Raw genomic sequence first — 23,731 nt, 5'->3', positions numbered from 1 at the left:
AATTTTAAATTGGTGCAGAGTGGTCATAAGTCTTAGGTTGCTTGGGAGGGCATTCCAGGCTTTGCCAATGGAATTGGCATATAGAGCTTCACCACCCGAGTTGTTAGATTTAATGGTCAACACTTGTATACTTTTGGATGACCTAAGGGATGTAAGGTTGGAGTAGGGGGTAAGTATATTGTTCAGTGAGGGTGTTTTATCTGGATGTTTAATAATTTTAAATGCCTCAGTAAGTTGGTTGAGTTTGAGGATGTTGGGCAGTTCAAGCCATCCCAGTGTCCTTAGATTTAGGCAGTGATGGGTGCGGTAGGGCATTCCGGTAATGAATCTGGCTATATGGTTATAGGTAGTGGATAGTTTGTTGAGCTCTTTCTTGTGAAGGAAGGAGAATATCGGGGAGGCATAGAGGAGTGTGGAGAGGAGGTGGAGTGCGATGGTTAGTTTGGTGTGCGGGGTTAAGAATTTCTTTATTCTATACATGGACCCAAGTTTCTTGTTGAGTGATTTAATGGTCTGGTTGACATGCATATCAAATCTAAGTTTGTGGTCTATTGTCACCCCCAGTAGTTTGGTGTGGGTGACAGGATAGATTTTGATACCATTATTAGAGGACACATCGAAGGTTGGGTTGTGGGTGTAGGGAGGTTCTATTCCTTGCGTAGTAGCTGGAGTGGGGAAGAATAGAAGCAATTTGGTTTTGGTTGGATTAAGTAGGAGTTTTAAATCTGAGAACCATTTTTTGACTATAGAAAAACAGTTTTGGGTTGTAACTTGGAGTTTGGTGAGAGAGTCGTCGGCGCAGATTAGGGTGGAGTCATCCGCATATTGAATGCAGGTGGCTTTGGGAATGATAGAGTGTAGACCATTAATAAAGAGGGAAAAAAGAAGGGGACCGAGAATAGATCCTTGGGGAACACCGATATTAGTGGGGAGTAGGTCTGAAATCCTGTTTTGCCATTGTACCACCTGTTTTCTACCAGAGAGGTAGGCATTAAACCAATTTATAGTAGTTTTGCTAAGATTAAAGGTTTCCAGTGTGTGGAGCAGCTGTTTGTGGTTGACCATATCGAAGGCTTTCGATAGGTCTAGAAAGAGCGCAGAGGATATTAATTTGTTATTTCGATTGAGGTTGACTGAATCAACAAAGGAGAGGAGAGCAGTGGTTGTGCTATGATGGGGACAAAAGCCGTGTTGGGTGTTGGACAGGAGATTATTTTGTATGAGGTGGGTAATGAGTTGCTTGTGAATGCAGCGTTCCATAATTTTGGATAGAGGAGACAGTATAGCTATGGGTCTATAGTTAGATGTGTCAGTAGAGGACCCTCCTTTGTGGAGAGGAATGATATAAGAGATTTTCCAGACTGAGGGAATAGAGGCTTCGGAAATAGACCGGTTAATTAAGATTGATACAGGGTAGGCTATTGCATCAGATGCTATTTGTAAGTATTTGGCTGGGAGTAGGTCAGCCGCTAGGGTGGTTGGTTTAAGTTTTTTCAGGAGGGTACGAATGTAGAAGGTGGAGGTGGGTTGTAAGTTGAAGGCAGGTTGAGTAGGGTCATTGGTTGAGGTTGCAGCCAAGGGGGAAGAAGTAAGCTGACTGGCGAGGGACTGGATGGTCTCAGTAAAAAAAGAATTAAAAGAGTTAGCTATTTCGCTTGGATCTTTATCCATGAGTATTTCAGGGGTGGGGGTGGTAGATTTGCCTGGATGAAGGAGGTGATTGAAACCAGCCCAGAATTTTTTAGGATTGTTCTGATGTTTGTCTTGGAGGTGACAGAAATATTGTTTTTTATCAGACGTAATGGCTGCTTTGGTTGAATTTCTAAGCTGCAGAAACTTGATGCGATCAAGAGGGTTTTTGTGGTTCTCCATTTGTTCCAGGCCTGGTCTCTGAGTTTAATTTTAGTTTTAGTATCTTTAGTTAGCCAAGGTGCGATACGTTCCTTAGTTCTAATGAGTCACTTAGGAGCATGAGAATCAAGTATTTTGAGGAAGGTGTCACTAAAGTATGACACACTTTCATCTAAGGGTAGAGTTTTTAGGATGGACCAGTTACATGCCTTGAGGTCTGCAAGAAATTGGTCTGGGACAAAATTCTTGCTGTTCCTAACTAGTTTGGTTGGGGGGGGGGTTAGTAGTTGGACATTTGTGTTTTATAATAAAGGTGATAAGGTGGTCGCTAAGGTCGTTGGGGAGGGTCCCTGCGGTATAGTTGGTAGGATCCTTGTTAGTAAGAATCCAGTCAATGATGCTCTCCTTTTGTTGGGCATGTCCAACTCTAGTGGGGGAAAGAATAAGTTGGGAGAATCCATGTAAGTTAATAGGGAGAGGATTAGATTGGGAGGAGTGGAGAGACCAGTCAATATTAACATCTCCTAAAATTATCGTTTCTTGGGGATAGAAGGTGGTAAGCCAACTAAGAGTTTGTTCTAGGTTTTCAGCATTGTTGCCTGGAGGTAAGTAGATGACTATAAGATTAATACTTTTTTGGTTGTTTAGGCATAACTTTAGGGCAATCAGTTCCTGGTTATGAACTTTTGGAGGTTGGAGTGGATTCCTTGTGATGTTCAATAAGTTCTTGAACATGACAGCTATTCCCCCACCCTTTCTAGTTATTCTATTGGCCCTGAGGATGTTATACCCAGGTGGGATGATTTCCTCATCCTTAGTGCTAGGTTTGAGCCATGTTTCTGAGAGACACATGATGTCAGGGGAATGGGTTGCAAGCAAAGCATGCAAGTTGTGAACTTTATTATTGATACTTCTTAGATTAAGGTGAAGCATAAGGAGGGAGCCCGCTAGGCTTCTGGCAGCGTTCAGGGAGTTTGGACCTAGGTCAATAGAAGGCCTGGGTTGGGGTGGATATCACCACCTTTTGTTATGGATTTTTTTAAATAATCAAGTATTCTTTGGAGTTTAATTAGTAGTTTAAGATGTTCCCTTGTTGAGGATGTTTTCGGGTAACAGAGAGTTGGGTGGGTACTGTTAGAGATCAAGTTAATAGCAGGGTAGTGAGAGGGAGGAATGAGATTGGAGGTGTTGTGGGAGTGCAGGGAGGTCTGACCATTGGGGAGGTAGGCACCTGCTGGGTCTAGGGTTTCGTAACTTGTTAACAGATAGGGTAAGATAAGGAGTAATGTTGTGAGGGGGAAGGTACTAAAAGAGTTTCTATCCATGGCGAGGGGGGGGTTGATAAGTGGATTTAGCTAGGGGAACTGCCTTGTTACAATTGGTATGTAAAAAGCTAAGAGATGGGAGGAGAGAGTGTCAATGGGAGAGTTAAGTGGGTGGGCGGACTGAGGGAGTAGACTTAGTAGTGTAGACAGGCAGAGAAATGGAGGGGAGTGGTACAGGGTGACGGACAGTTGTGATTGGGAGGTGGTAAGGGGGATGGGCTTAATGACCTAATAAATGTAGCGGTAGTGGGGGCGGGTGGGAATAGGGGGCAGGGAGGGGCACGGGATTTAACAAACTGAGCTACTGAACCACTGCTGACTATTGACTGCCTGATATTTACCTAGACCTCACCTGGAAACAAAATATGACATTGTAATAGTAGTACAGTTTTATACAAGACTGCAGTGACAGTTGAACACAGATGCATGAGATTCATGCATGACATAGATACTAGGTAAACTGTATATTAATACATAGAATGCAGGTGTACACAATAAACCCTGAGTGAGTGGAAATATCTGTTGTGTACAAACCATGTCTGAATATTAGTTTGGCTACCTGACACATATATATATGGTTGCAGATAGTATATTTGCAGCCTACAGCTATTACAGTTTCATAATTGCCTGCAACGCTGCACCTTGGAGCAGGAATGCACATAGCTGAAATGCAATGGTTAACATAAGACAATCCTGATATAAACAACCTACCTTGGGTGTTCCTACTATTGCTTAAGATGTTAGTGCATAAAATTTCATAATGCATATATCTTGTAGTACAGCTCTCCATCTACAGTTTAGCATAGCATTCTTTCTTAGCTAACCTTGAGTCAGTTAGTGGCATTCTTAGTGTTGTTATTTCAGAGCAGAAGTCATACTTGATTTTATGAATAACAATCCTATTTACACACATATTGCACAGCACAGATTTATTGAGTGTACTTTCAGGCAGTTATTGTCATATTTTCGGGTCTTTATTAAACATTTGGGATAATGCAGGTGTTGCAATACAGCTGCAATTCCACAATTATTGCAGTCGAATATTTATTTCATTAACATAGGTTCATAGGTTCATAGGTAGATACTAGGCTATTGGCCCAAGGGCCTAAGTAAGCCTAGCCAACAGGGGCATTGCACTCTACAATGGGTCTAATGTGTGTTGAGTAGAGGGAAGCAATGACCTTTTTTTTTCCTGGATGAGAACCCTTTTGTGATGAGGTGTGCCATGTAGAAGGATTTCCTGACTACTGTGGTGATGTGATTATCAAAGGAGAGACTACTGTCCACCTGGGTCCCAAGGTCTCTTATCACACATTTGGCATTAAGTAGACTGCTGCCTATGTGGTAGTTCATGGGTATAGAGTTTTTACCAAAGGGGATGACAATGAACTTTTTGACATTGAGCTTGATGCCATGGCTCTGATACCAGGCATCTGTCTCAGTGAGGCCCTTCTGTAGGATGTCCACATCATTTGGGGAATTAACTATGGCTCCTAGTTTGCAGTCATCTGTGAACTTCATTAGCCAAAGGCCTTCTGTGTTAGCTTGTAGTTCAGAGAAGTAGATACCAAACAGGAGAGGTCCCAGGACTTAACTCTGTGGTACTGCACTTGTGACTGGTTTGAAGTCAGATTTGGAGTCTGCAACTTTTACAGTGTGGGTTCTGTCAGTGAGCCAGTTGGCAACCCATCTTGTGATGTAGGGATTTATACCTAGTTTAGTGAGTTTAGCTATAATTCCAGAATGGGGAATGGTGTCAAAAGCCTTGGCGAGGTCAAGATAGGCTGTGTGAGCCACCTTACCCTCAATTTTGGTGACTGCCTCAAAGAAGTCGATCAGATTCAAGTGACATGATCTGCCTTTCACAAACTCGAACTGGGTGGGGTCCAGAGTTTGGAGGTTACCAATATCTTTGTTTATGAGTTCCATGGTTATACATTCCATGGCTTTACAGACCAGGCTCGTCAGGCTAATAGGGTGATAGTTCCAGTGATCAGTGCTGGATCCCCCTTTGTGGAGTGGGATAATTGTTGCTGTGTGCCATTCAGTGGGCACAAAGCCTGATGTGAGGCTATGATTGAACATGGTGTTTAAGTGGGGAGCCAGTTCGTTCTGAAGTTCGTGTAAAACGCAGCCTGGGATGTTGTCCGGTCTCATGGATGCTGTGTTTTTGGCTTTAGAGAGTGCAGCTGTGTAGTTGTGTTTATAGGGACTCTGCATTTTTCCTGTATAGATATGGGCCCTTTACAGGGTGAGAGTGTGGTAAAGTTAGCACTGAACCTATCTGCCAGGATGTTGGCAATATCAGTTGGTTCTGTAATTTTTGTGCTGTTGTGCTGTAACTCAGAGCAGATCTGGGTGTTGCCATTGAGATTCTTGACATAGCTATAGACTGCTTTGTGGTTGGCCCTAGAATCAGTGGCAATTTTGTTTTTGTAGCTAGCTTTGGAGGATCTTATAAGGGATCTCAGCTTCTTACTGAGGCTGACCAGGGAGATCCTCCACTCATGTAAATTTACTCTCTTTTGCAACAGTTTCTTCCTTCTGTTGTAGAGTTTGTTTATGGCAGGGGACCACCAGATTGGTTTCTTTTTTTTGGAGGATAGCATCTTGGCTCTGTTTGGGATAGCACAAGCCACACACTTGTTTAAGTAGTTATAGAGTGCATTTGTGTAGGATTCAGCAGTCATAAGTGTATTGTCCATCTGCATGGGTGTCATGAAGTTCGCCACTTCTGTCTTAAGAAGCATGAAGTTGGCTTTGGAGAAAATGTTTACCATGGTTTCCTTAATGGGGGGTGGGGGCGGGATGTGGATATCTTGGGTGATTAGCTTATGGTCAGATCTGACCAATGAGGAGTTGACTTCATGTGTGGGACACCGGTCACTCATGTTGGTAATGACTAGATCTAGGATATTGTTGCCCCTGGTGGGGGTGTGGATAAGTTGATTCAGGGCATTGGAATGTATGAATTCCAGAAAGCGTTGAGTGAAGGAGTTGGTACATGAGTAGTTTTCCCATTTAATGGCAGTGTAGTTGAAATTTCCCATTATTAGGGTATTTGTTTGAACCCTAATATTTTCCAGTTTATCAAGAAAAGAGGAGTGGGAATCCTGGGGCATGGTGGGGGATCTGTAGCAAACTACAATTTGGATTTCAGTTTTGCCCAGAGTTAGTTGCACTTGCATAACCTCGGATGAATTATGCTGAGGAACTAGCCTGGAGGTGTGGATATCCTTAACAAATATGGACACACCTCTGCCTTTGGTGTTCCGGTCCAGGTTAGGTGGCCAAAAAGTGTGGTATGAGTTATAGTCTGGTAATGCAGGGGTGCTCTCTTGTTTAATGCTTTAATCTTTATTGCACTATACTTTGCAGTAGACAGTTATTGCAGTACAACCCTATGTCCACATTCATTGCATTCCACAAATCTGCACATTTGACTATAGATTGCAAATTAATCTGTACTAACCACACTCACAGCACAACATGGCCAGGCACCCTGCATGGGCCTCCAGGTTGCGAGCTCTCTTCTCTGCAGCTATAGGGAGAGAAGCACACCATTATGCATATCTGTCTATCACACATTCAGATTAGGTATTTGTAAAACAATGCTAACAGTACTTACAAACTTGTGGGCTATTCTTGTCCCAAGAATCCTGGACACAGGTGTCCAGAAGTCCCCTCTTCTGCCACTTCAGATAGTCAAAATGGTGACGGACCTGCTTATCTCTGTGGGGGATACCTGTTGCACTGGTGAGATTGCATGCCAGCCAGTCTTAGGCCTCCAACTTATTCTCCAATACCTGGTACTGGCCCTGCAGCAGCCAGACATCATGGTATTTCACTAGGAGTCCAACCATGACCCTGGACTCCAGCATGCCCCATTGCTATTCCCCAAAGTGCTCACCCTCTCCAGCACCTGCCATAGCTCCTGCACAGTTCAGACTCCAACAGGCTATGCTATATCCCCACCTGTTCCACTTAAATAAGCCTGTTTTTCAGCCCTTGTATATCACTGGGCCATTTTTAAAAATGTGGTGCAGCACTTGGCAAGTAGCAAAACAGCTTAGTTGAGCTCAGCAGTGCTTAAACTGCCAGTGCTTAACAATGCTTAGTGGTGTGCAAACCAGCTTAGCTGAGCTGAGCAGTACTTAGACTAGCAAATGTTGAGCAGTGTTTCGCACCACTTAGCAATGTGCAAACTAGCTAAGCAGTGCTAAAACATTCCTTGTTTAAGCAGTTCTTGGCAAGGCTTAGCTGTGCTTAGCAGAGCTTAGCTGAGTGCAGCAAAGCAGGATTTAAAAATAATTGGCATTATTTGTATTTACAAAATAAATGCTTAATAATCTCTGTGTATTTAAAAACTGCCCCTGCTGCACATAAGGCTGTCATTCTAACCCTTTGGCTATGTGGGCATGCAGAATTCTGCTATACTTTTACATATACCTCTCTACTACGTTTAAGCACTGCTGTGCACTACAGTGCACCATGCAAACCTGCTCAGCTATGCTTAAACTTGACCTCTGCATTCATAATTAAATGTATCCAGTTTCTATTTTTAGATGTCTGGCAAATGTCAATCACTGTGCACCATGTCACAAAACATAAAAAAATTAATAAATTTGAAATGTATGCATACACTGATATACTGTATTTTCATAGTGCAGGGGGTGTGCTACTCATCTCCGGATGCAATAACCCACCCCCTACACTGATTCAATAACTGTGTTACATGGCTCTCCCTCAGTAATGTGCTTTCATTAATATACCAAGGGGGTACCGTGTTCATGGCCACAGTACCTTCTGTGTAGGCTTTATACTATGCCTACATGGATTTTATTAAATCTGGGGGATATTTTAAAAACCTTTTTCCATATGTGACTATAAGGAAAAATGGATGGAACTTAAAAAATTAAATGATGAGGATATTAAGAGAATGGAAGAAAAGATTACAATGACAGAATTTAAAACATTTATTGAAAACGGTAAATGTAGAAGCAGCCACAGGTTTAGATGGAAACGAATATTTAATGTATAATCCCATGCAAGAGTGGCAAAATGAGTATTTTTAGAGGTATTGAATGAATGGTTTGGAAAGGGTGTAAATGATGAAAAAAATATGTATGGGTGCCAGGAAATTTATCTGGAAAAATGGAGAAAGAACAGACATAAAAAATTTGAGAATACTAGTAGATGACATAAGTAAAGCATTTGAGAAGATCCAGCATGAAGCATTATGGGACAATAATAATAATGTGATAAAAGTAATTTGCTGGTAACCAGAACAAACGCCACTGCTCCAAATAAAATGCAGAAAGTAATGAATAAACAAAGATGGAGCAAAGGCGACACAGAGTCACACAAAACCAAGTCCAATCTTCTTAGGTATATATCCAAAGCTTTATTAGATTACTGCAGGTCGGATAAGCGCTTTCACTCATATGACAGAGCTTCTTCAGATCACATTACAAAGACCATCATACATAGAGGCTATATATAAATAAAATACAGTCTCCATCAGCCTATCAGATACAACAATTAACATAAAAATGTAAAAGACACAATCCTAATGGTTATACATGAATAAAAATATATGTATATATGCATATACGTATATGACACATATAACAAAAGAATACATAAAAAGTATATGCAAATATATATATATATATATATATATATATATATATATATATATATATATATATAAAGTGTATAAAATATCATAGATAAAACCATGAGTATTAAATAGAGATATTAATAAAATTGTATATATTAATGAAAATTGCTATATTCAGCATTTCACATTCCTATGTTTCTTTAGTATGGGCTTAATAGAGGCTCTCTCATTAAGTCCAGAGCCCCTATCTGCTCTCAGTCTAACTATCCATCCACTCTCTCTACTTTCTGTGTGATTCCTAATATCACCCCCACGTATATTAGGTTTAATGGTTTCGAGGGCTCTAAATAAAAAGTAGTGTTCAATCCCAGCTTGAGCCACATGTTTGGCTAAAGCATTATGTGTTGAGGCTTTTCTAATGTGATAAATGTGTTCGCGTATCCTGTCTCTAGAACGACGGTTCGTTTTTCCAACGTAGAATGCATTACATACCTGACATACTGCCAGATAAACTATATGGATACTTTCACAAGTAACATCAGCCTGTGTACTAAAACTGGTATGTAAGTCAGGATGTTGGAAATGGATGCTACTATCAATGGAATTGCAATATTTACAATGTCCACATGGTTTAGTGTACTTAGAATCCATAGACTGCTCTTCTCTTTTTGAATAACAGAGCATTCTCCTTAAATTAAGTTTATTCCTGTAAAGGAATGAAGGTTTAATACCCACAATCTCGCCAATAAACTCATCAGTGCAGAAAATAGGCCAGTGTCTGGTGATTATGTTCCTAATAGCTGAGCAATCAGTACTATATGGCTCACAAGAGATTGACTCTAACCTTGCAGATATTAATGTACTCAGATATAATAGGGCTGCTCCGTATTTTGGACCAGCTGTCAATGTTGAAAATGATGAGGTAAAGAGAGGTAGAGATGGGGAAATATCTCATGTTAGAATCTTTCTACCATATAGTACTGATTGTTCAGCTATTAGGAACATAATCACCAGACACTTGCCTATTCTCTGCACTGATGAGTTTATTGGTAAGATTGTGGGTATTAAACCTTCATTCCTTTACAGGAATAAACTTAATTTAAGGAGAATGCTTTGTTATTCAAAAAGAGAAGAGCAATCTATGGATTCTAAGTACACCAAACCATGTGGACATTGTAAATATTGCAATTCCATTGATAGTAGCATCCATTTCCAACATCCTGACTTACATACCAGTTTTAGTACACAGGCTGATGTTACTTGTGAAACTATCCATATAGTTTATCTGGCAGTATGTCAGGTATGTAATGCATTTTACGTTGGAAAAACGAACCGTCATTTTAGAGACAGGATACGCGAACACCTTTATCACATTAGAAAAGCCTCAACACATAATGCTTTAGCCAAACATGTGGCTCAAGCTGGGATTGAACACTACTTTCTATTTAGAGCCCTCGAAACCATTAAGCCTAATATATGTGGGGGTGATATTAGGAATCACACAGAAAGTAGAGAGAGTGGATGGATCGTTAGACTGAGAGCAGATAGGGGCTCTGGACTTAATGAGAGAGCCTCTATTAAGCCCATACTAAAGACACGTAGGAATGTGAAATGCTGAATATAGCAATTTTCATTAATATATACAATTTTATTAATATCTCTATTTAATACTCATGGTTTTATCTATGATATTTTATACACTTTATATATATATATATATATATATATATATATATATATATATATTTGCATATACTTTTTATGTATTCTTTTGTTATATGTGTCATATACGTATATGCATATATACATATATTTTTATTCATGTATAACCATTAGGATTGTGTCTTTTACATTTTTATGTTAATTGTTGTATCTGATAGGCTGATGGATACTGTATTTTACTTATATATAGACTCTATGTATGATGGTCTTTGTAATGTGATCTGAAGAAGCTCTGTCATATGAGTGAAAGCGCTTATCCGACCTGCAGTAATCTAATAAAGCTTTGGATATATACCTAAGAAGATTGGACTTGGTTTTGTGTGACTCTGTGTCGCCTTTGCTCCATCTTTGTTTATTCAATAATAATAATGTGTTGAAATCTGAATATAGCAAAAATAAAGTCAGACTAGTGATGAATGGTTGGTTAAATGAGATAATAGAACTAAAGAGTGGTATTAAGTAAGGGTGTCCAGCAAGCAGTATACAATTTGCATTAATTATAATGCTGTAGTTTTTACGATAAATTGGACATTAGAGGAAGCTAAATATTGTTCACCAGAGGGAATTCAGATTCTAGTAATGTTCTCTTATGTGGACGATTAAGCACTAGTTGTTAAAAATAAAAAAAAATGGATGAGTATAGCTATTCAGACACTTAACAAAGAGCTAAAGGTGTAATGGCTATTAATGAAGAAAAAAAGTAAACGACTGGGGTTCTCTGGAAAAATAAAAAGTATTCAATATAATGGAGAACAAATAGAAGTTTTGGAAATAAAGTTTGGTAATGAACAGACAGTGACACAATGGAAGGATATGATAATTAAAGTAAGAAGTATGTGCACATTCTGGGAACTTTTAAACTTTCATATAAGAAAAAGTATGTTTAATTATGTGATATTAGGTAAGCTGGCACATCTGGCAAGTGTGTTTATGATACCACCAGATTATGAAAAAGTATTATTGAATGTGTTATTCACATTCATATGGGGATCTAGATTGAGCCCTATTAAAAGAGCAATTCTGTATGCCAAAAAAAAAACAATTGTATATATAGCTTCATTAAATTTAGAAAAAGTATTAATAGGAATACAAGACAAAGGAAATGTGTTAATAAAGATCTCAGAGGAAAAGTATAAATCAATATGCGAGAAGCTTAAATGTTTAAAATGAAGTAAAGGAATCACTTGTCTGGAAATGAAACTATATTAAGAAAAAAATATTACTATGAAGATTGATTTAGGAAACAGACATGAATAGGAAAACATGGTATGAAAATATAACTGGAAATTTTATTTTGTTTATCCTTGGATACAGAAGATAAAAAAATTGAAAGCAATAAAAGCAAGAATGAAAAGATAAAAAAATATGTAGAATGTACAGATTTTTTTATAGAGGTTATCTATAAATACGCTAATGGTAAAAGCAAATATGCCATATAAATCAATAAAATATAGAATTTGTATACATTTGGGTAACTAGAGACTACTGGGCATGATTTTCTGAACTGCGGAAGAGTGAGTCAATTGCGGAAAGAAATGTTTGACAAAGATTGTTTAAAAGGACAGAAAAATATTAAATGTAAAAATATGGATATAATAGAAAATGGGTATTATGAAAATATGAAACAGAGTGATAGAGATAAATTACATGAGAAATTGTTTTGTATAATATGGATTTTATGGTATGAAAGAATGAATGAGACAAAATATAATGGAAAATGGTTATTGTCAGAAAATTTGTAAAAAAATAAGATTTTGGTTATGGAAGAAAGAGTGGGGGGAACTGAAAGTCTAAAAAAATGTTTTGCTTTGGAAAATGTTGGGAAGCAGTTGTACATCCTTGTAAATAATTGTAAATAACTTGTGATTTTTTTTATATAGAATGTACATATTGTAGTTTGTGAATTTTAATAAACGACCCCTACTCTTTTAAGTAGGTGACTTAGGATCTTTTTACATCTACCTAACTCAGGCAGATGGAATCTCAGTTTAACATCTAATCCAAAGGATTATCAGTTAGTTAAAAGGTCTCAGTGGTTATAGTTTCTTCAAGGCTAAACAGAATCCATAGGTATTTGCTATTCAGATTAAATCCACTGCCACTTACTAGAGTACCTCTTTTTTCAACCAACAATTTCTACAACAGATCAAGAAAAGGGAACCCTTGCTTGGGATATTAATTACTTGCCTGCAGACAAAAGCTCTGGCCAAGAAATGATATGCAGGAATGAAAGGAGTAACATCTCAAAACAAGAGTTAACGCTGTTTGTTGTCTAATGCTCTAAAGGACCTGGTACCAAACTAAAATTACTACCACCAGTTACATGTCAGCTATGTGTACAGTTCTAAGTGTACATATAAGATTTCTCAAGTTAATACATGGCAATAGAAAGAGATCATTATTCTAAGCATTAAAACAGAAACTATGCTCTATGCATTTGCAGCTCAGTATTCATCAGAAATTAATAAACAAACTAATGATTTTTGGGGTGTAGTCCTTTTATTCAAAGGTCATTCATTGAGAGGTATAAACCTGAGTTTGTCTCACCAACTGCCCCTTATTTAATAGCTAAATATGTTAGGAATAATATGGCTGACTACTGACATGGATTGAAAGGAATATACTATATTTAGAGGTCAGGCTTGTCTCCTTTCTCCATATTAGTGCAGTGTCAGAGTCGGTATATATAAGTTGTAGGGGCTGTGGGAGATATAATGCACACATGAGAGGTTGAGTGGGTAATCAAAAATATTTATATTTGCTTTTCAATGTTCTCAATGAGTCCATATTTTAGTCAAAATATTGCTGTCTTGAATTATTAACTTCTTGATACACGGGGAATGTTGACAGCATACAATTGAATGGGATGACATTGTTAAGTATGTCAACAAAAGGACCAAGCCTGATTTTTATACTGCATAGAAAATAGTTGGTGTTAATGCTGTAGCAGAAGGACATGACTAATAATAGTTTATAAGAATAGGCAGAATTTAGGTCATGTGTAACTCTTCTATTCTTGTTCCATTGGCAGGATAAAGCCCTAACTATGACTTGGAAGACTTATGTTTGTTACCAGCATGGGTGCCTTCTGGGTATTATGTGGGGGGGGAATGGGTGTGCCTATCCTTGGGGGTGGGGAGGAGTGCACCGTGCCGTTTCTGTGCTGCAGTCCCTCAGAACAGGAGGATCAGTAATACTTAGGGAGGTCCTGGGAATGGGATTGGGTCCTGGGAATGGGACTGGCTCACCAAGCTGTGAATGTAAAACCATTCTTGAGAGGTATACAGAAATTTGCACCTGCATGAGAAGCAGTAGTCCCCCCATGGAGATGAGGGGGTCACCTTCTCCACACCCAAGAGGAGGGTGAGGGATTTAACACAAAAACAATCTGATAACCGACAAGCCAATGAGGCCACAAGCAACTCCCATGGCTGCTTGTATGAAAGCCCCTCCAAAGTTAGGGGAGCCCAGTGGTCTACAGGCACAGGGGCAAACCTTATACAAAAAGACTGCAAACCTTCTGCATTATTAGCCTTCTTCACATGAATTTATGTAATATAGAAATCTGAACACCAAAACATGCACTTCATCAGTGCAGAAAAATGATTGTAAGTTACTTTTACCCAAAATAAAAACTGCCACTGGTGTCTTAGCATTGTAATTTAGCTATTGTCAAAAAACAGTTGCTAGCAGACAAAATGTAGCACTGTTACTTCAGATCGGTGTAATTTACTGTGCCTGCATTTTCTAAAAATGAAACATTTAGCTCTTGCTCAAAAGAAAACTACTATTTTCTCTGCAGGATTGTGAGACCATTTGCCTGCAAATTTTAGTCATAGTTCTGGCAAAGAAAAGGTATATTTATTTTATTTATTTATTTTACATTTCATTACCGGGTAATTGTCCGGCTGGGCTATGAGCTCCATACACAAACATTAAGTTACAATTATACAAAGAAAATGTGTTAAAATAAGAAACCAGAGTTATACAGAGAAATGCAACAAAAACAAATGGTACAAGTAAAATGAAGAAGGCAAAAAGCATCAGCTGGGAGTTGCATTACAGGCAGAGGAATTCTTTATAATCATATAAGTGTTGTCTAGCTTAAATGTAGGGCCATATGAAATTCTCAGATGAGATGTTGATATGTAATGGATTATAGAGATCCTCAAGGAAAAATAAACATTAATACATTTCAACACCAGTTGACAGTAAAAATCACTGTTTTTTTTAACTTCACGATTATCAAACTGAAACTGTTACAGAATTTTATATGGAAGTTTTAACCAAAAATTATCTTCCTGCTCTTTTACATTGAAGTTTTAACATTAATAATAACACAATCTGCTTTGGTTTAACCATAGCATTCAGAAAGTACTACTGCAAGTAATAAATTAGCTTTACTATGTCTGTTTTTCCATTGGCGGTAGCCCTTTCTGATTCAGAGACAGAAATTTTGCAGTGATGGACTGTTTCTTTGGCTGAGGCATTCCAAGGGAGTGGCCTGTGCTAATTAGCCATGTGCTCTCACGCCAAAAGTGCTGAGAAATACACAGCTGTGTAAGTTAGTAGAAACAGCTGAGTTAATTAACATAGTCTAATATTTTCATTCCCCCATTACTTTCAATGGGTGAGATCACGTTAGAGGTAAGTGCTGGTGAGTTTAGGAGACAGGTAGGGGTGGAGGGTGTGTGTTTGTGTGTGTGTGTGTGCGTGTGTGTGTGTGTGTGTGTGTGTGTGTGTGTGTGTGTGTGTGTGTGTCTGAATGTGTGTGTTTGTGTGTGTGTGTGTATGTAAGTTTTATGTCTGTGTGTGTTTTATGTGTTTGCCTAGATGGTTGCAGTAAGTGGGTTAGTGGCTAGTTAGGTGTCAGGCATGGTAAGTGTGTATGTGTGTGTATGTGTGTGTGTGTGTGTGTGTGTTTGTGTGTGTGTATGTGTGTGTGTGTGTCTGTGCCCATGAGTGAGATCAGATGAAGGGAAAGAGCTAGTTGGAGGGAGTTTCTAAACTTCTCTAGGCTAACAAGCAAATCTTGCAGTTTTGGGGGAGGGAACCTCAACACCAGAGAAATGTAAATATTAATCTAGGGTCACTTAAAAAGTTAATAGAACAAAAACAGGCTTTGCAGCAAGAACACTACACACCAGGGGCAGTCATTAATATTACCTTAAAGTCACTTAAAAGTTAATAGAACTACAATTTTGCATCACAAAAAAGTATGGGTGACAGGGAATACTAGACACAAGGGGAATTTTCTGTCTTAGTTACTGTCATTTTAAAAGTTAATCGAAAAGGTTTGGCAGCACAAAATATGTATGGAGGAACACGAGACACCAGGGACAGTTAACAATATTACTCTTATTAATTAGAAAGGTAACAGTACAACAGGATTTACAGCACAGAAGGTGGCTTAAAAAGCATTGAACCTTTTACCCTTGGCACTCATTAACAAGCTGGAGCCTTAACTCATTGAGCTAACAGAGGACTTGAGCAAGAAGTGTTTATTGTGATGCATTTTCTGAACAATCTTGTTATGAAAATATCTCAGAATGCAAGAACTGTTGCTCTATTAAGTCTTCTGTTAACTCAGTGAGATAAACCTCTTGCTTTAATGAGTGGCTTTCTATGTCACCGATATCAGGTTTTAATATTCTTTATGTCTTGCGAGTGTTGGGTCTGCCATACTTATTGATGGCTGTGGTGAGGACTTCTGCACAAAGCAGGGGGAACATTAGATGACAACAGGGAGAATTTTTAAATATTTCTCTTAGTAACTTAAGTTAACACAACTTCAGGTCTAGAATCACAATGCAGTTTCTGAGCAATTCAAAGAAGAAAGCTCTAATGCCTTGCATTATTGACTGACTGCAATTATCTGTGAATTATGAGGGGCATGTAAAAAAATAAGAGGTTTCATCAGGGATGTTGTGTGTTAGAGGTATGGTTGTGTGTATGTCTGCTTGTAAGTGTGTGTGTGTGTGTGTGTGTGTGTGTGTGTGTGTGCTTGTAAGTCTGTGTGTGTGTGTGTGTGTGTGTGTGTGTGTGTGTGTGTGTGTGTGTGTGTGTGTGTGTGTGTGTGTGTGTGTGTGTGTGTGTGTGTGTAACTCAATGAATGAGAGTGGTGCCTATGCCAATGTGATGTTTTGGCTGCAAGAGGTAATTACTGTTGGAAAGTGTTGATTACCATAGGATAACCCCATGCAATTCAAACACATGGAAATTAGTTGATAATGTGATCTTTCTTCATAGTAATTAACATGCCTCTGAAATGCATTTCCCATAATTTCAAAAACTGCTACTTTTGGCTACAGAGGTTTCCACAAATGCAAGTCGTTTCTAAATCTCAGCTTAAGTCTTTACTTTGTCAGACACATTTCCCTAACATTGCATAGCTGGAGTGAACATGATTTACACTGCATATAATGTGACTTGCAGATTTTCTCATACTTCCCAGTACTAACAGTCCTGCTTAATGTTTTCTGCATACATAGTGCAATACTAATAGAACTTATCCTTGCAAATTCTGAATAAGAAATAGCACCTGGTCAAGCTCAACAACTAACAGTTGTCAGTCAAACTAGCAAACAATTAGGACATACCACACCCAATGTATGTTGTCAGTTAACTTCAGTTTCAAATTTTATTAGAATAACCTCATATCCTGCCATTTTTTTCTTCTCTTGAGTTATGGCTGTTTATAAAATGCTATATACTAAATACTTAATTAACTATCCATTTTTAACCAGTCATATATTTCTATTAAAAACGAACACTTCTAATTCATTTTTCTAAGCCTGGCCGGTACATTGTTCCACATCTCATGACACAAAATGTTTCTAAAGTCTAATAAGGGTACTCTCACCCTTTTCAGAACCTTTTATCTCTTCTTAATACAACAAAAGCCAAACCTTCAAACTGTCACCAATGCCTTACACTAATACATATAGTGATAGGACCTGTTTCTTTTTATGTTTAATATCCAGAAGTTGCTTTTGAGCTTAGTTTTGGTCTCACTTACAAAGCACATATTACAGTTACATTTGACCACATTTATACTATTTTACATTATTCCACATAAAGGAATGTGAAAAATTAAAAATATCAAATATTAGTCCATACAGACTTCAGTGGGTAAAATATGGTTAAAAAAAGGGACATGGTAACTTACGATGGTGGAGGTTACTTTTCCTTCCCAGTGGATAGTTACCAGTGGTGTCCCACAGAGCTCTATAATGGGATACTTCTTTTTGGACTACTCTTCTCAGATATAAAGGTGGGAAATGGATCCTGTCCTACTAAATATGTTAATGACTGTGACCTGGGTAACATTCTTCCAATAAAAGATGCTGAAGTATGCTAAGATGTCTCCAGAATAAATGCCTGGTATTGTCAGCTTCCTGGTTCAGAGGAATAAGGTACTCACTATAATATAGGAGACCCAAAATCAACTTGTGACTTTGTTACATGTAGGAGCTGGAAGGGGAAGATGAATGTGAGAGGCCACAGTCAGCTCATCCATCCACGGTGAGGTCGGTGTCTCTAGCTTGCCATTTGGGTGACACTTAGTGGTAGCATTAGGTATTGCAGCCATGAAGCATGAGCCTATGATCATGCGCTGTTTATGTACATATAGTTCATAGTTCATAGTTTATTAGTAAGCTAACTGCCCTTGCGAGCCATTTTAAGCTTAGCCAATTATCCCTTGTGAGATTCAAACCCTGCACCTTGTGTTTGTAAGGCAAACGTCTTAGCCATTAAGCCACCCTCCCAACCCAATGCATGTAGCCCAGCTGTGGGAGGTTGCTCCAAAGGGGCAGTAGGTTGTCACCCCAGACATGAAAGTTGGTCCACTCTCTACAATCCAACCCATATCAGATGGAGAATAAATGAGCCGATAAAACACTCTGGGCAGGTTGGAATCTAGCTTAGCATGGAGATGGTTGGCTGCTGTCCCTGACAGAACAAATGACCCAAGTGGGTTTAGACAGTGGTACAACTGAACAGGTGTGGTGGGGGATGAAACAAATACCTAGTGCAGAAGTAGTGACTGTACCTTTAATGTGAGCTTTAATGGTAACTTATAAGACTTGGCAAATGAATTGGCAAATCATAAAAAATAAAACCATCATTAGAAACCTAGGGTCAATATAAGGCAACAATCTATAATTTGAGCAGTGTGAAAGGCATATTCTTAGCTCAGCTATTGCTAATGGGATTACATAGTCTAGATAGATCACTATATATCATTTTTTCTCTCAGTGATCTGATCTGTTACTGAATACAACACAAAATTCTGTAGCCTTTTAATAAGCCATCCAAAACTGCTTTAATGTCAGTTGATATCTTACTAGAAAAATCACTATGTGGGAAAACTGGAACTGCTTGGAAATACATCAGAAATTGTCATTTTTTTCAATTTATTTTAGTTTACTTAAAAGTGACATCTTCCTGATCTAGAAGGCAGTGTCTGATAATGCTGTATCTGAAAGTCTGTTTCTGTAATATATCACTGGGGAAGCTACTGACTGACTGGGGAACTTAACACAAAAATAAATGATAACAGGAAAACTGATAATTACAACAAAACCTTCCCAGACTATAACATAAGCTAACCTGTACACAAAAGTAATTATTTAACTTTCTTCAAAATAAGTATTATAGAATAGGTATAAATAGGTAGTCAAACTTCTTGAAGACCCATTGGTACTTTACATGAATAAGCTCTCAATGCCTGGTACTACTTTTTATGTGTGTGCATCTTTTTTTCATTAGTAACGGTCATCATATGTTTGCATTCATTGTATCTGTGGATTATTTAAAATACAGAAATTGCTCTGTGAATAACTTTTGAAAAGGAAAATTTCCTGTACTGCTACTTTTCTTATAGGAAAATTATTGACTTTTATAAAACATTTTTTAAAATCATGACAGTCAACAAACTGCTACATTTCTGACTCAAAATTTGCATTGCTTTATATACCAATGTACGAGTTGTAGTTAACACAACCTATTATTTTTCACTTAACCAAATTTTTATTATTATCCCATTTGCTGTTTTCATCTTTCAATATTTTTCCTTAATAAAGTTCTGCTTTCTCTCACCAGTGCCTTAAGACAGTTGACTTCAAGTAATTTATTTCATATCCTCTATTTTGTAAACAACTTTAGACTTCCACATTAGATATTAAAAACTCTTCTTTACCTGCTTAGTTATTTTTGGCATGTAATAATTTAGTCAGGGGTTAAAGATTTCATCAAGTATATTGAGCGATAACTAATGTCATGCATACACACACACAAAAATCACTAATTGTTGAATGTTTATTTCTTGCAAAGCTGTATCGAAAAATGAATAGAATTATCAGCTGCTTTACATGTGAATTGTGTTCCTAAATCATTTTTAGCCAGGGTTCAAAAGCATTTAAAATCTGCTTTAGCAGAATTAAGAATACAAAACAAATCATCTCATAATGATAATAAGTCAATGTTTTTGAGAAAAATACTTTGATTTTATTGCATTTGCATAGAATGTGATAAAATATGATTGCTGCACATTTCGCCTGTCTAAAAGGAAAAAAAAAACTTTCTATAAAATGTAAAAAAGTAATTCAGCAACTCATGTGTTATATCTGTTTCATCTCCTGACAGCTTGTCCCTCATCCTCGTATTGGCTATTAATATATAAGCTTACTATACTATGTAGCTCAATTGTTATCCATTAGCCAGTAATGAATGCTGTTTTTCAAAATATGTCACCACTATTTTAATAAAAAAAATGCATTTGTTTAACATACGAAAACAAAATAATATCCTGGCTTAATTCTTGTATTTAATTATTATTAATTCTTGCTGATCTTTGTTTTTGTATGTATGTACTTTGAGCTTTTCTCCCCAGGCCTCCACTGAAAAAGGGCTCATCTTGGCCCAAGGAACTATCCGGTTAACAAACTGCAAATAAAATAAATAACATTTTTGCTGCCCTTTTCATTCTCTGCAAAGGACTTTCAATGCTCATAAGGTATAAGTCTATAAGTGTAGGCACTACAAAAATAGCAATCTATCATCCACTATCAAATTACAGTTTTTGTTTCAGTTTTGAACATTTTCTCTTGATTTCTTTCTAAAATTCAGACACATTCTTACTGTACCTCTTTAAGCAGACTATATCTCTTCATAATCCTGTTTATTTCCAAAATATTTTTAATAGCTCAATATTATTGTTCCATTAATGAAGCTGTCCTTTCTCGTGACTGCTTCTTACATTATTAATTAACACATTTTGATTTGTGAAAAACACGCCATCCTTATTTAGACAATTAAAAAAAAAAATTTTTATTCACATTTTACCTGTTTTTCATTTTATTTTAACCACAGAACAGACAGACAAGAGAATGAATTTAGTAGACTTAGATTTTATAATAAAACATACAATATATTCAATAAAGATAAAAATCACTCTCAAAATATTTGGAGTTTAACACACAGAAGAATGTATTAATTCATTGTAAACAATCACTGCATCATTTCACATAATTGTATCATTTTAACTTGTCAATTATACAACAACCCCCCATTAATATTCAAAAACGTGCATGCTGATTGGTCAGCATGCATGTTGTAAATCAGAGTTATAGTAATGGGAAAAGGTCCGGTCGCCTGGACTTTTTCCATTACTATAACTCTTTTTTTACAGCAATGGAGAACGCAAGATCTCCATTGCTTCACACTGCCTCGCTATGCTAAACTCCTTTAACATAGTGAGACAGTTTGTAAAAAGCAACGGAGATCTTGCTTTCTCCATTGCTTTTTTCAAAACTATCTTGCTATGTTAAATGGGTTTAACATAGCGAGACAGCTTCAAAAAAAGTAACGGAGACTCCGTTGTTTTTTTAAAGCTGTCTCGCTATGTTAAACCCATTTAACATAGTGAAACAGTTTGTAAAAAGCAACGGAGATCTTGCTTTCTCAGCTGCTTTTGCCCACAGCTCTGATGTACTGCATAGGCATATGCATGCGCAGTACATCAGAACTGCCACAGAACAACAGACAGCTGCGGAAGGGCAGCAAGGAGGCATTATACAATTCCATTATTTAAGAAAAGTAATTATTTTTTTTCTTAAATAATGTCATTGTATAATAGCAATAACCCACACCTGGGTGTGAGTAATGCTGGATTTACCCATGGTTGGCTTTGTTTGGCCACTCGGGCTTCGCCCTCGTGACCAAACCACACCAACCATGGGTAAATCCAGCATTACCCACACCCAGACGTGGGTTATTGCTATAATAGTTGAGAAGGAAAGGTGATCAGTGTTAATCATGAGGCAATCTTCAGAACCACTGCTGTATGCTAGACGTGCGGCACCATTAGGTTAAAAAAAGAGGTCTCCTGTGCAGTGTTAATGGGATGGAGGATTGGGACTGTGTCCAGTTCTTGCTGGCAGGTAATGAAAGGCTAGGAAGACTGCAGATACAGAAATCATCAAAGTGATGTCCTACATATAAGAAAACTTTTGTGATGCCATGGAAATTACTTTCAGATAGCCTGAAAGAGATTCTGTCACACCATCTGATTTAGGACAAGCACAGCAGATTTGTCTAGCCATGGAACACTGGATCAATCATTTGTCCTTGTACAGATACTGGAGGGGTCATAGGAATTTGCTTATACTGACTGGCATAGAAAAGGCATATAACTGTGTACACCAACATGTCTTGTGTGTGGTGTTACAGTATTATTGGGCCCCAGGACCACTACTGCATGACATTCTGTTCCTCTATTTTAGGAACTACTGCTATGGCTGCATTCTGTATTATGTCAAGTATACACAAGTTGGGTGTAGTACATCTTGAACCCCCTCCCCTTCCTGTCGATGATGTTTACAGACAGGATATGAAGGTGCAGCTGAAAACTGGGGAGTATTCACTATGTGGCTGCATCTTTGCCACTTGTAGACAATGTTTCCCTAAGCCTCTAGTGGATGTGTTCTGCATTTGCTTTTCATTGTCAAGTGGTTGGAATGAAGCCAACACTTCCAAATCAGAGTTCAATGCTCTCTCGCACCAAAGAGTGGATTATTTTATGCAGGTCAGTGGGATCAGGTATCTCAGATGAAAATGTTTAACTTGGGGCTTTACACATGATTGAAGGTAGTGGGAATCAGGAAACTGCCCAGAAGATGAGTATAGCAGGTACTGAGGAGTACTGCAGGCTTCATTCTTGACTGTGCAGTGAAGTGAGAACTGATTCACAAGGAAAAGCCTTAAGCTTACATGTTAGTCCATGTTCATTTTCACTTATGGTCATGAGCTTTGGTTAGTGGCTAAAAGGATGAAAGCAGACAAAGTTATACAGCTAGCAGTTACTGTATATGTAGCACTAGGAATAGCCTGACACCACTGTCATATTCAGTACCTTTCACTCGGATCATTTTAAGTGCAATTACCAAGATGCTATGACATTATATGCCTTTACCATACCTTGGGGGTGAAGCTGATCTCCCAGCCATCAAAGGAAAAGTGGAAAGGCTCCCACCTTAATTGCACAGTTGTTTCATTTGCAGAAAGGATCTGTAAGCCTTGAGGAGGCAAAAGATCTGAAAAAGAAGAAAAGTGTTGCATCGTTAATGTTAGGCATAGCCATACTTCTGGTAGTCCTCTTTTTTTTATATTCATAAGCAGCCCAAAAATAATCACTTTGATGTATGGAAATGTACAATGACAATACAGCGACTGTTTTAATATTAAATAAAATCATTCATTCTACAAAGTGATATGCAGAATACAAAGGCATAGAGCAACCTCTTTTAATTTCAGCTAATGGAGGCAGTACCTTAGGAGACAATATGAGATGGTAGTATGTGTGCATGTAGGAACTATATAAGGGGACCAAATCAGAAATGCTTTCACAGGAATCAAGGTATTCCTACCAGGAAGGAGAATAATCCCTGGAAATGGCCATAATGCTGAATCAGTGAAAACAAACAGGAAAACATAAACACAACCATACACACTGCACAATTATTATAGCTACAGTTGTCTAGGTACACTTCTTTAGAAAAATCCACATAATTTTGTAAAGAACATTAACCAAAGCACTAACTAATTCAACATTTTTAGAAATTGTCACCAGCAACACGTTAATCAATAATAATAACCATGCTGACACACTGACTAACATTGGACTAGTATTAGTAAGGCTTTGTTAAAT

The 23,731-nt window shown here is 37.9% G+C and overlaps 1 protein-coding gene across 3 annotated transcripts in view; it reads right to left on the bottom strand.

The window, feature by feature from the left end:
- The window catches only part of TNR (tenascin R), a 5,843,683-nt gene that overhangs the window by 860,988 nt on the left and 4,958,964 nt on the right, over positions 1-23,731 (bottom strand). For all 3 annotated transcript variants that reach the window (XM_044085960.1, XM_044085961.1, XM_044085962.1), the window contains exon 13: positions 23,002-23,117. In XM_044085960.1, the coding sequence (XP_043941895.1) occupies positions 23,002-23,117 (116 nt within the window). The remainder of the gene's footprint in view (positions 1-23,001; positions 23,118-23,731) is intronic.

This window comes from Protopterus annectens, chromosome 10.part0 (genome assembly GCF_019279795.1).
Source record: "Protopterus annectens isolate FY-2018-M chromosome 10.part0, PAN1.0, whole genome shotgun sequence".
NCBI lineage: Eukaryota > Metazoa > Chordata > Ceratodontiformes > Protopteridae > Protopterus > Protopterus annectens.
This window is presented reverse-complemented; position numbering and strand designations above follow the sequence as displayed.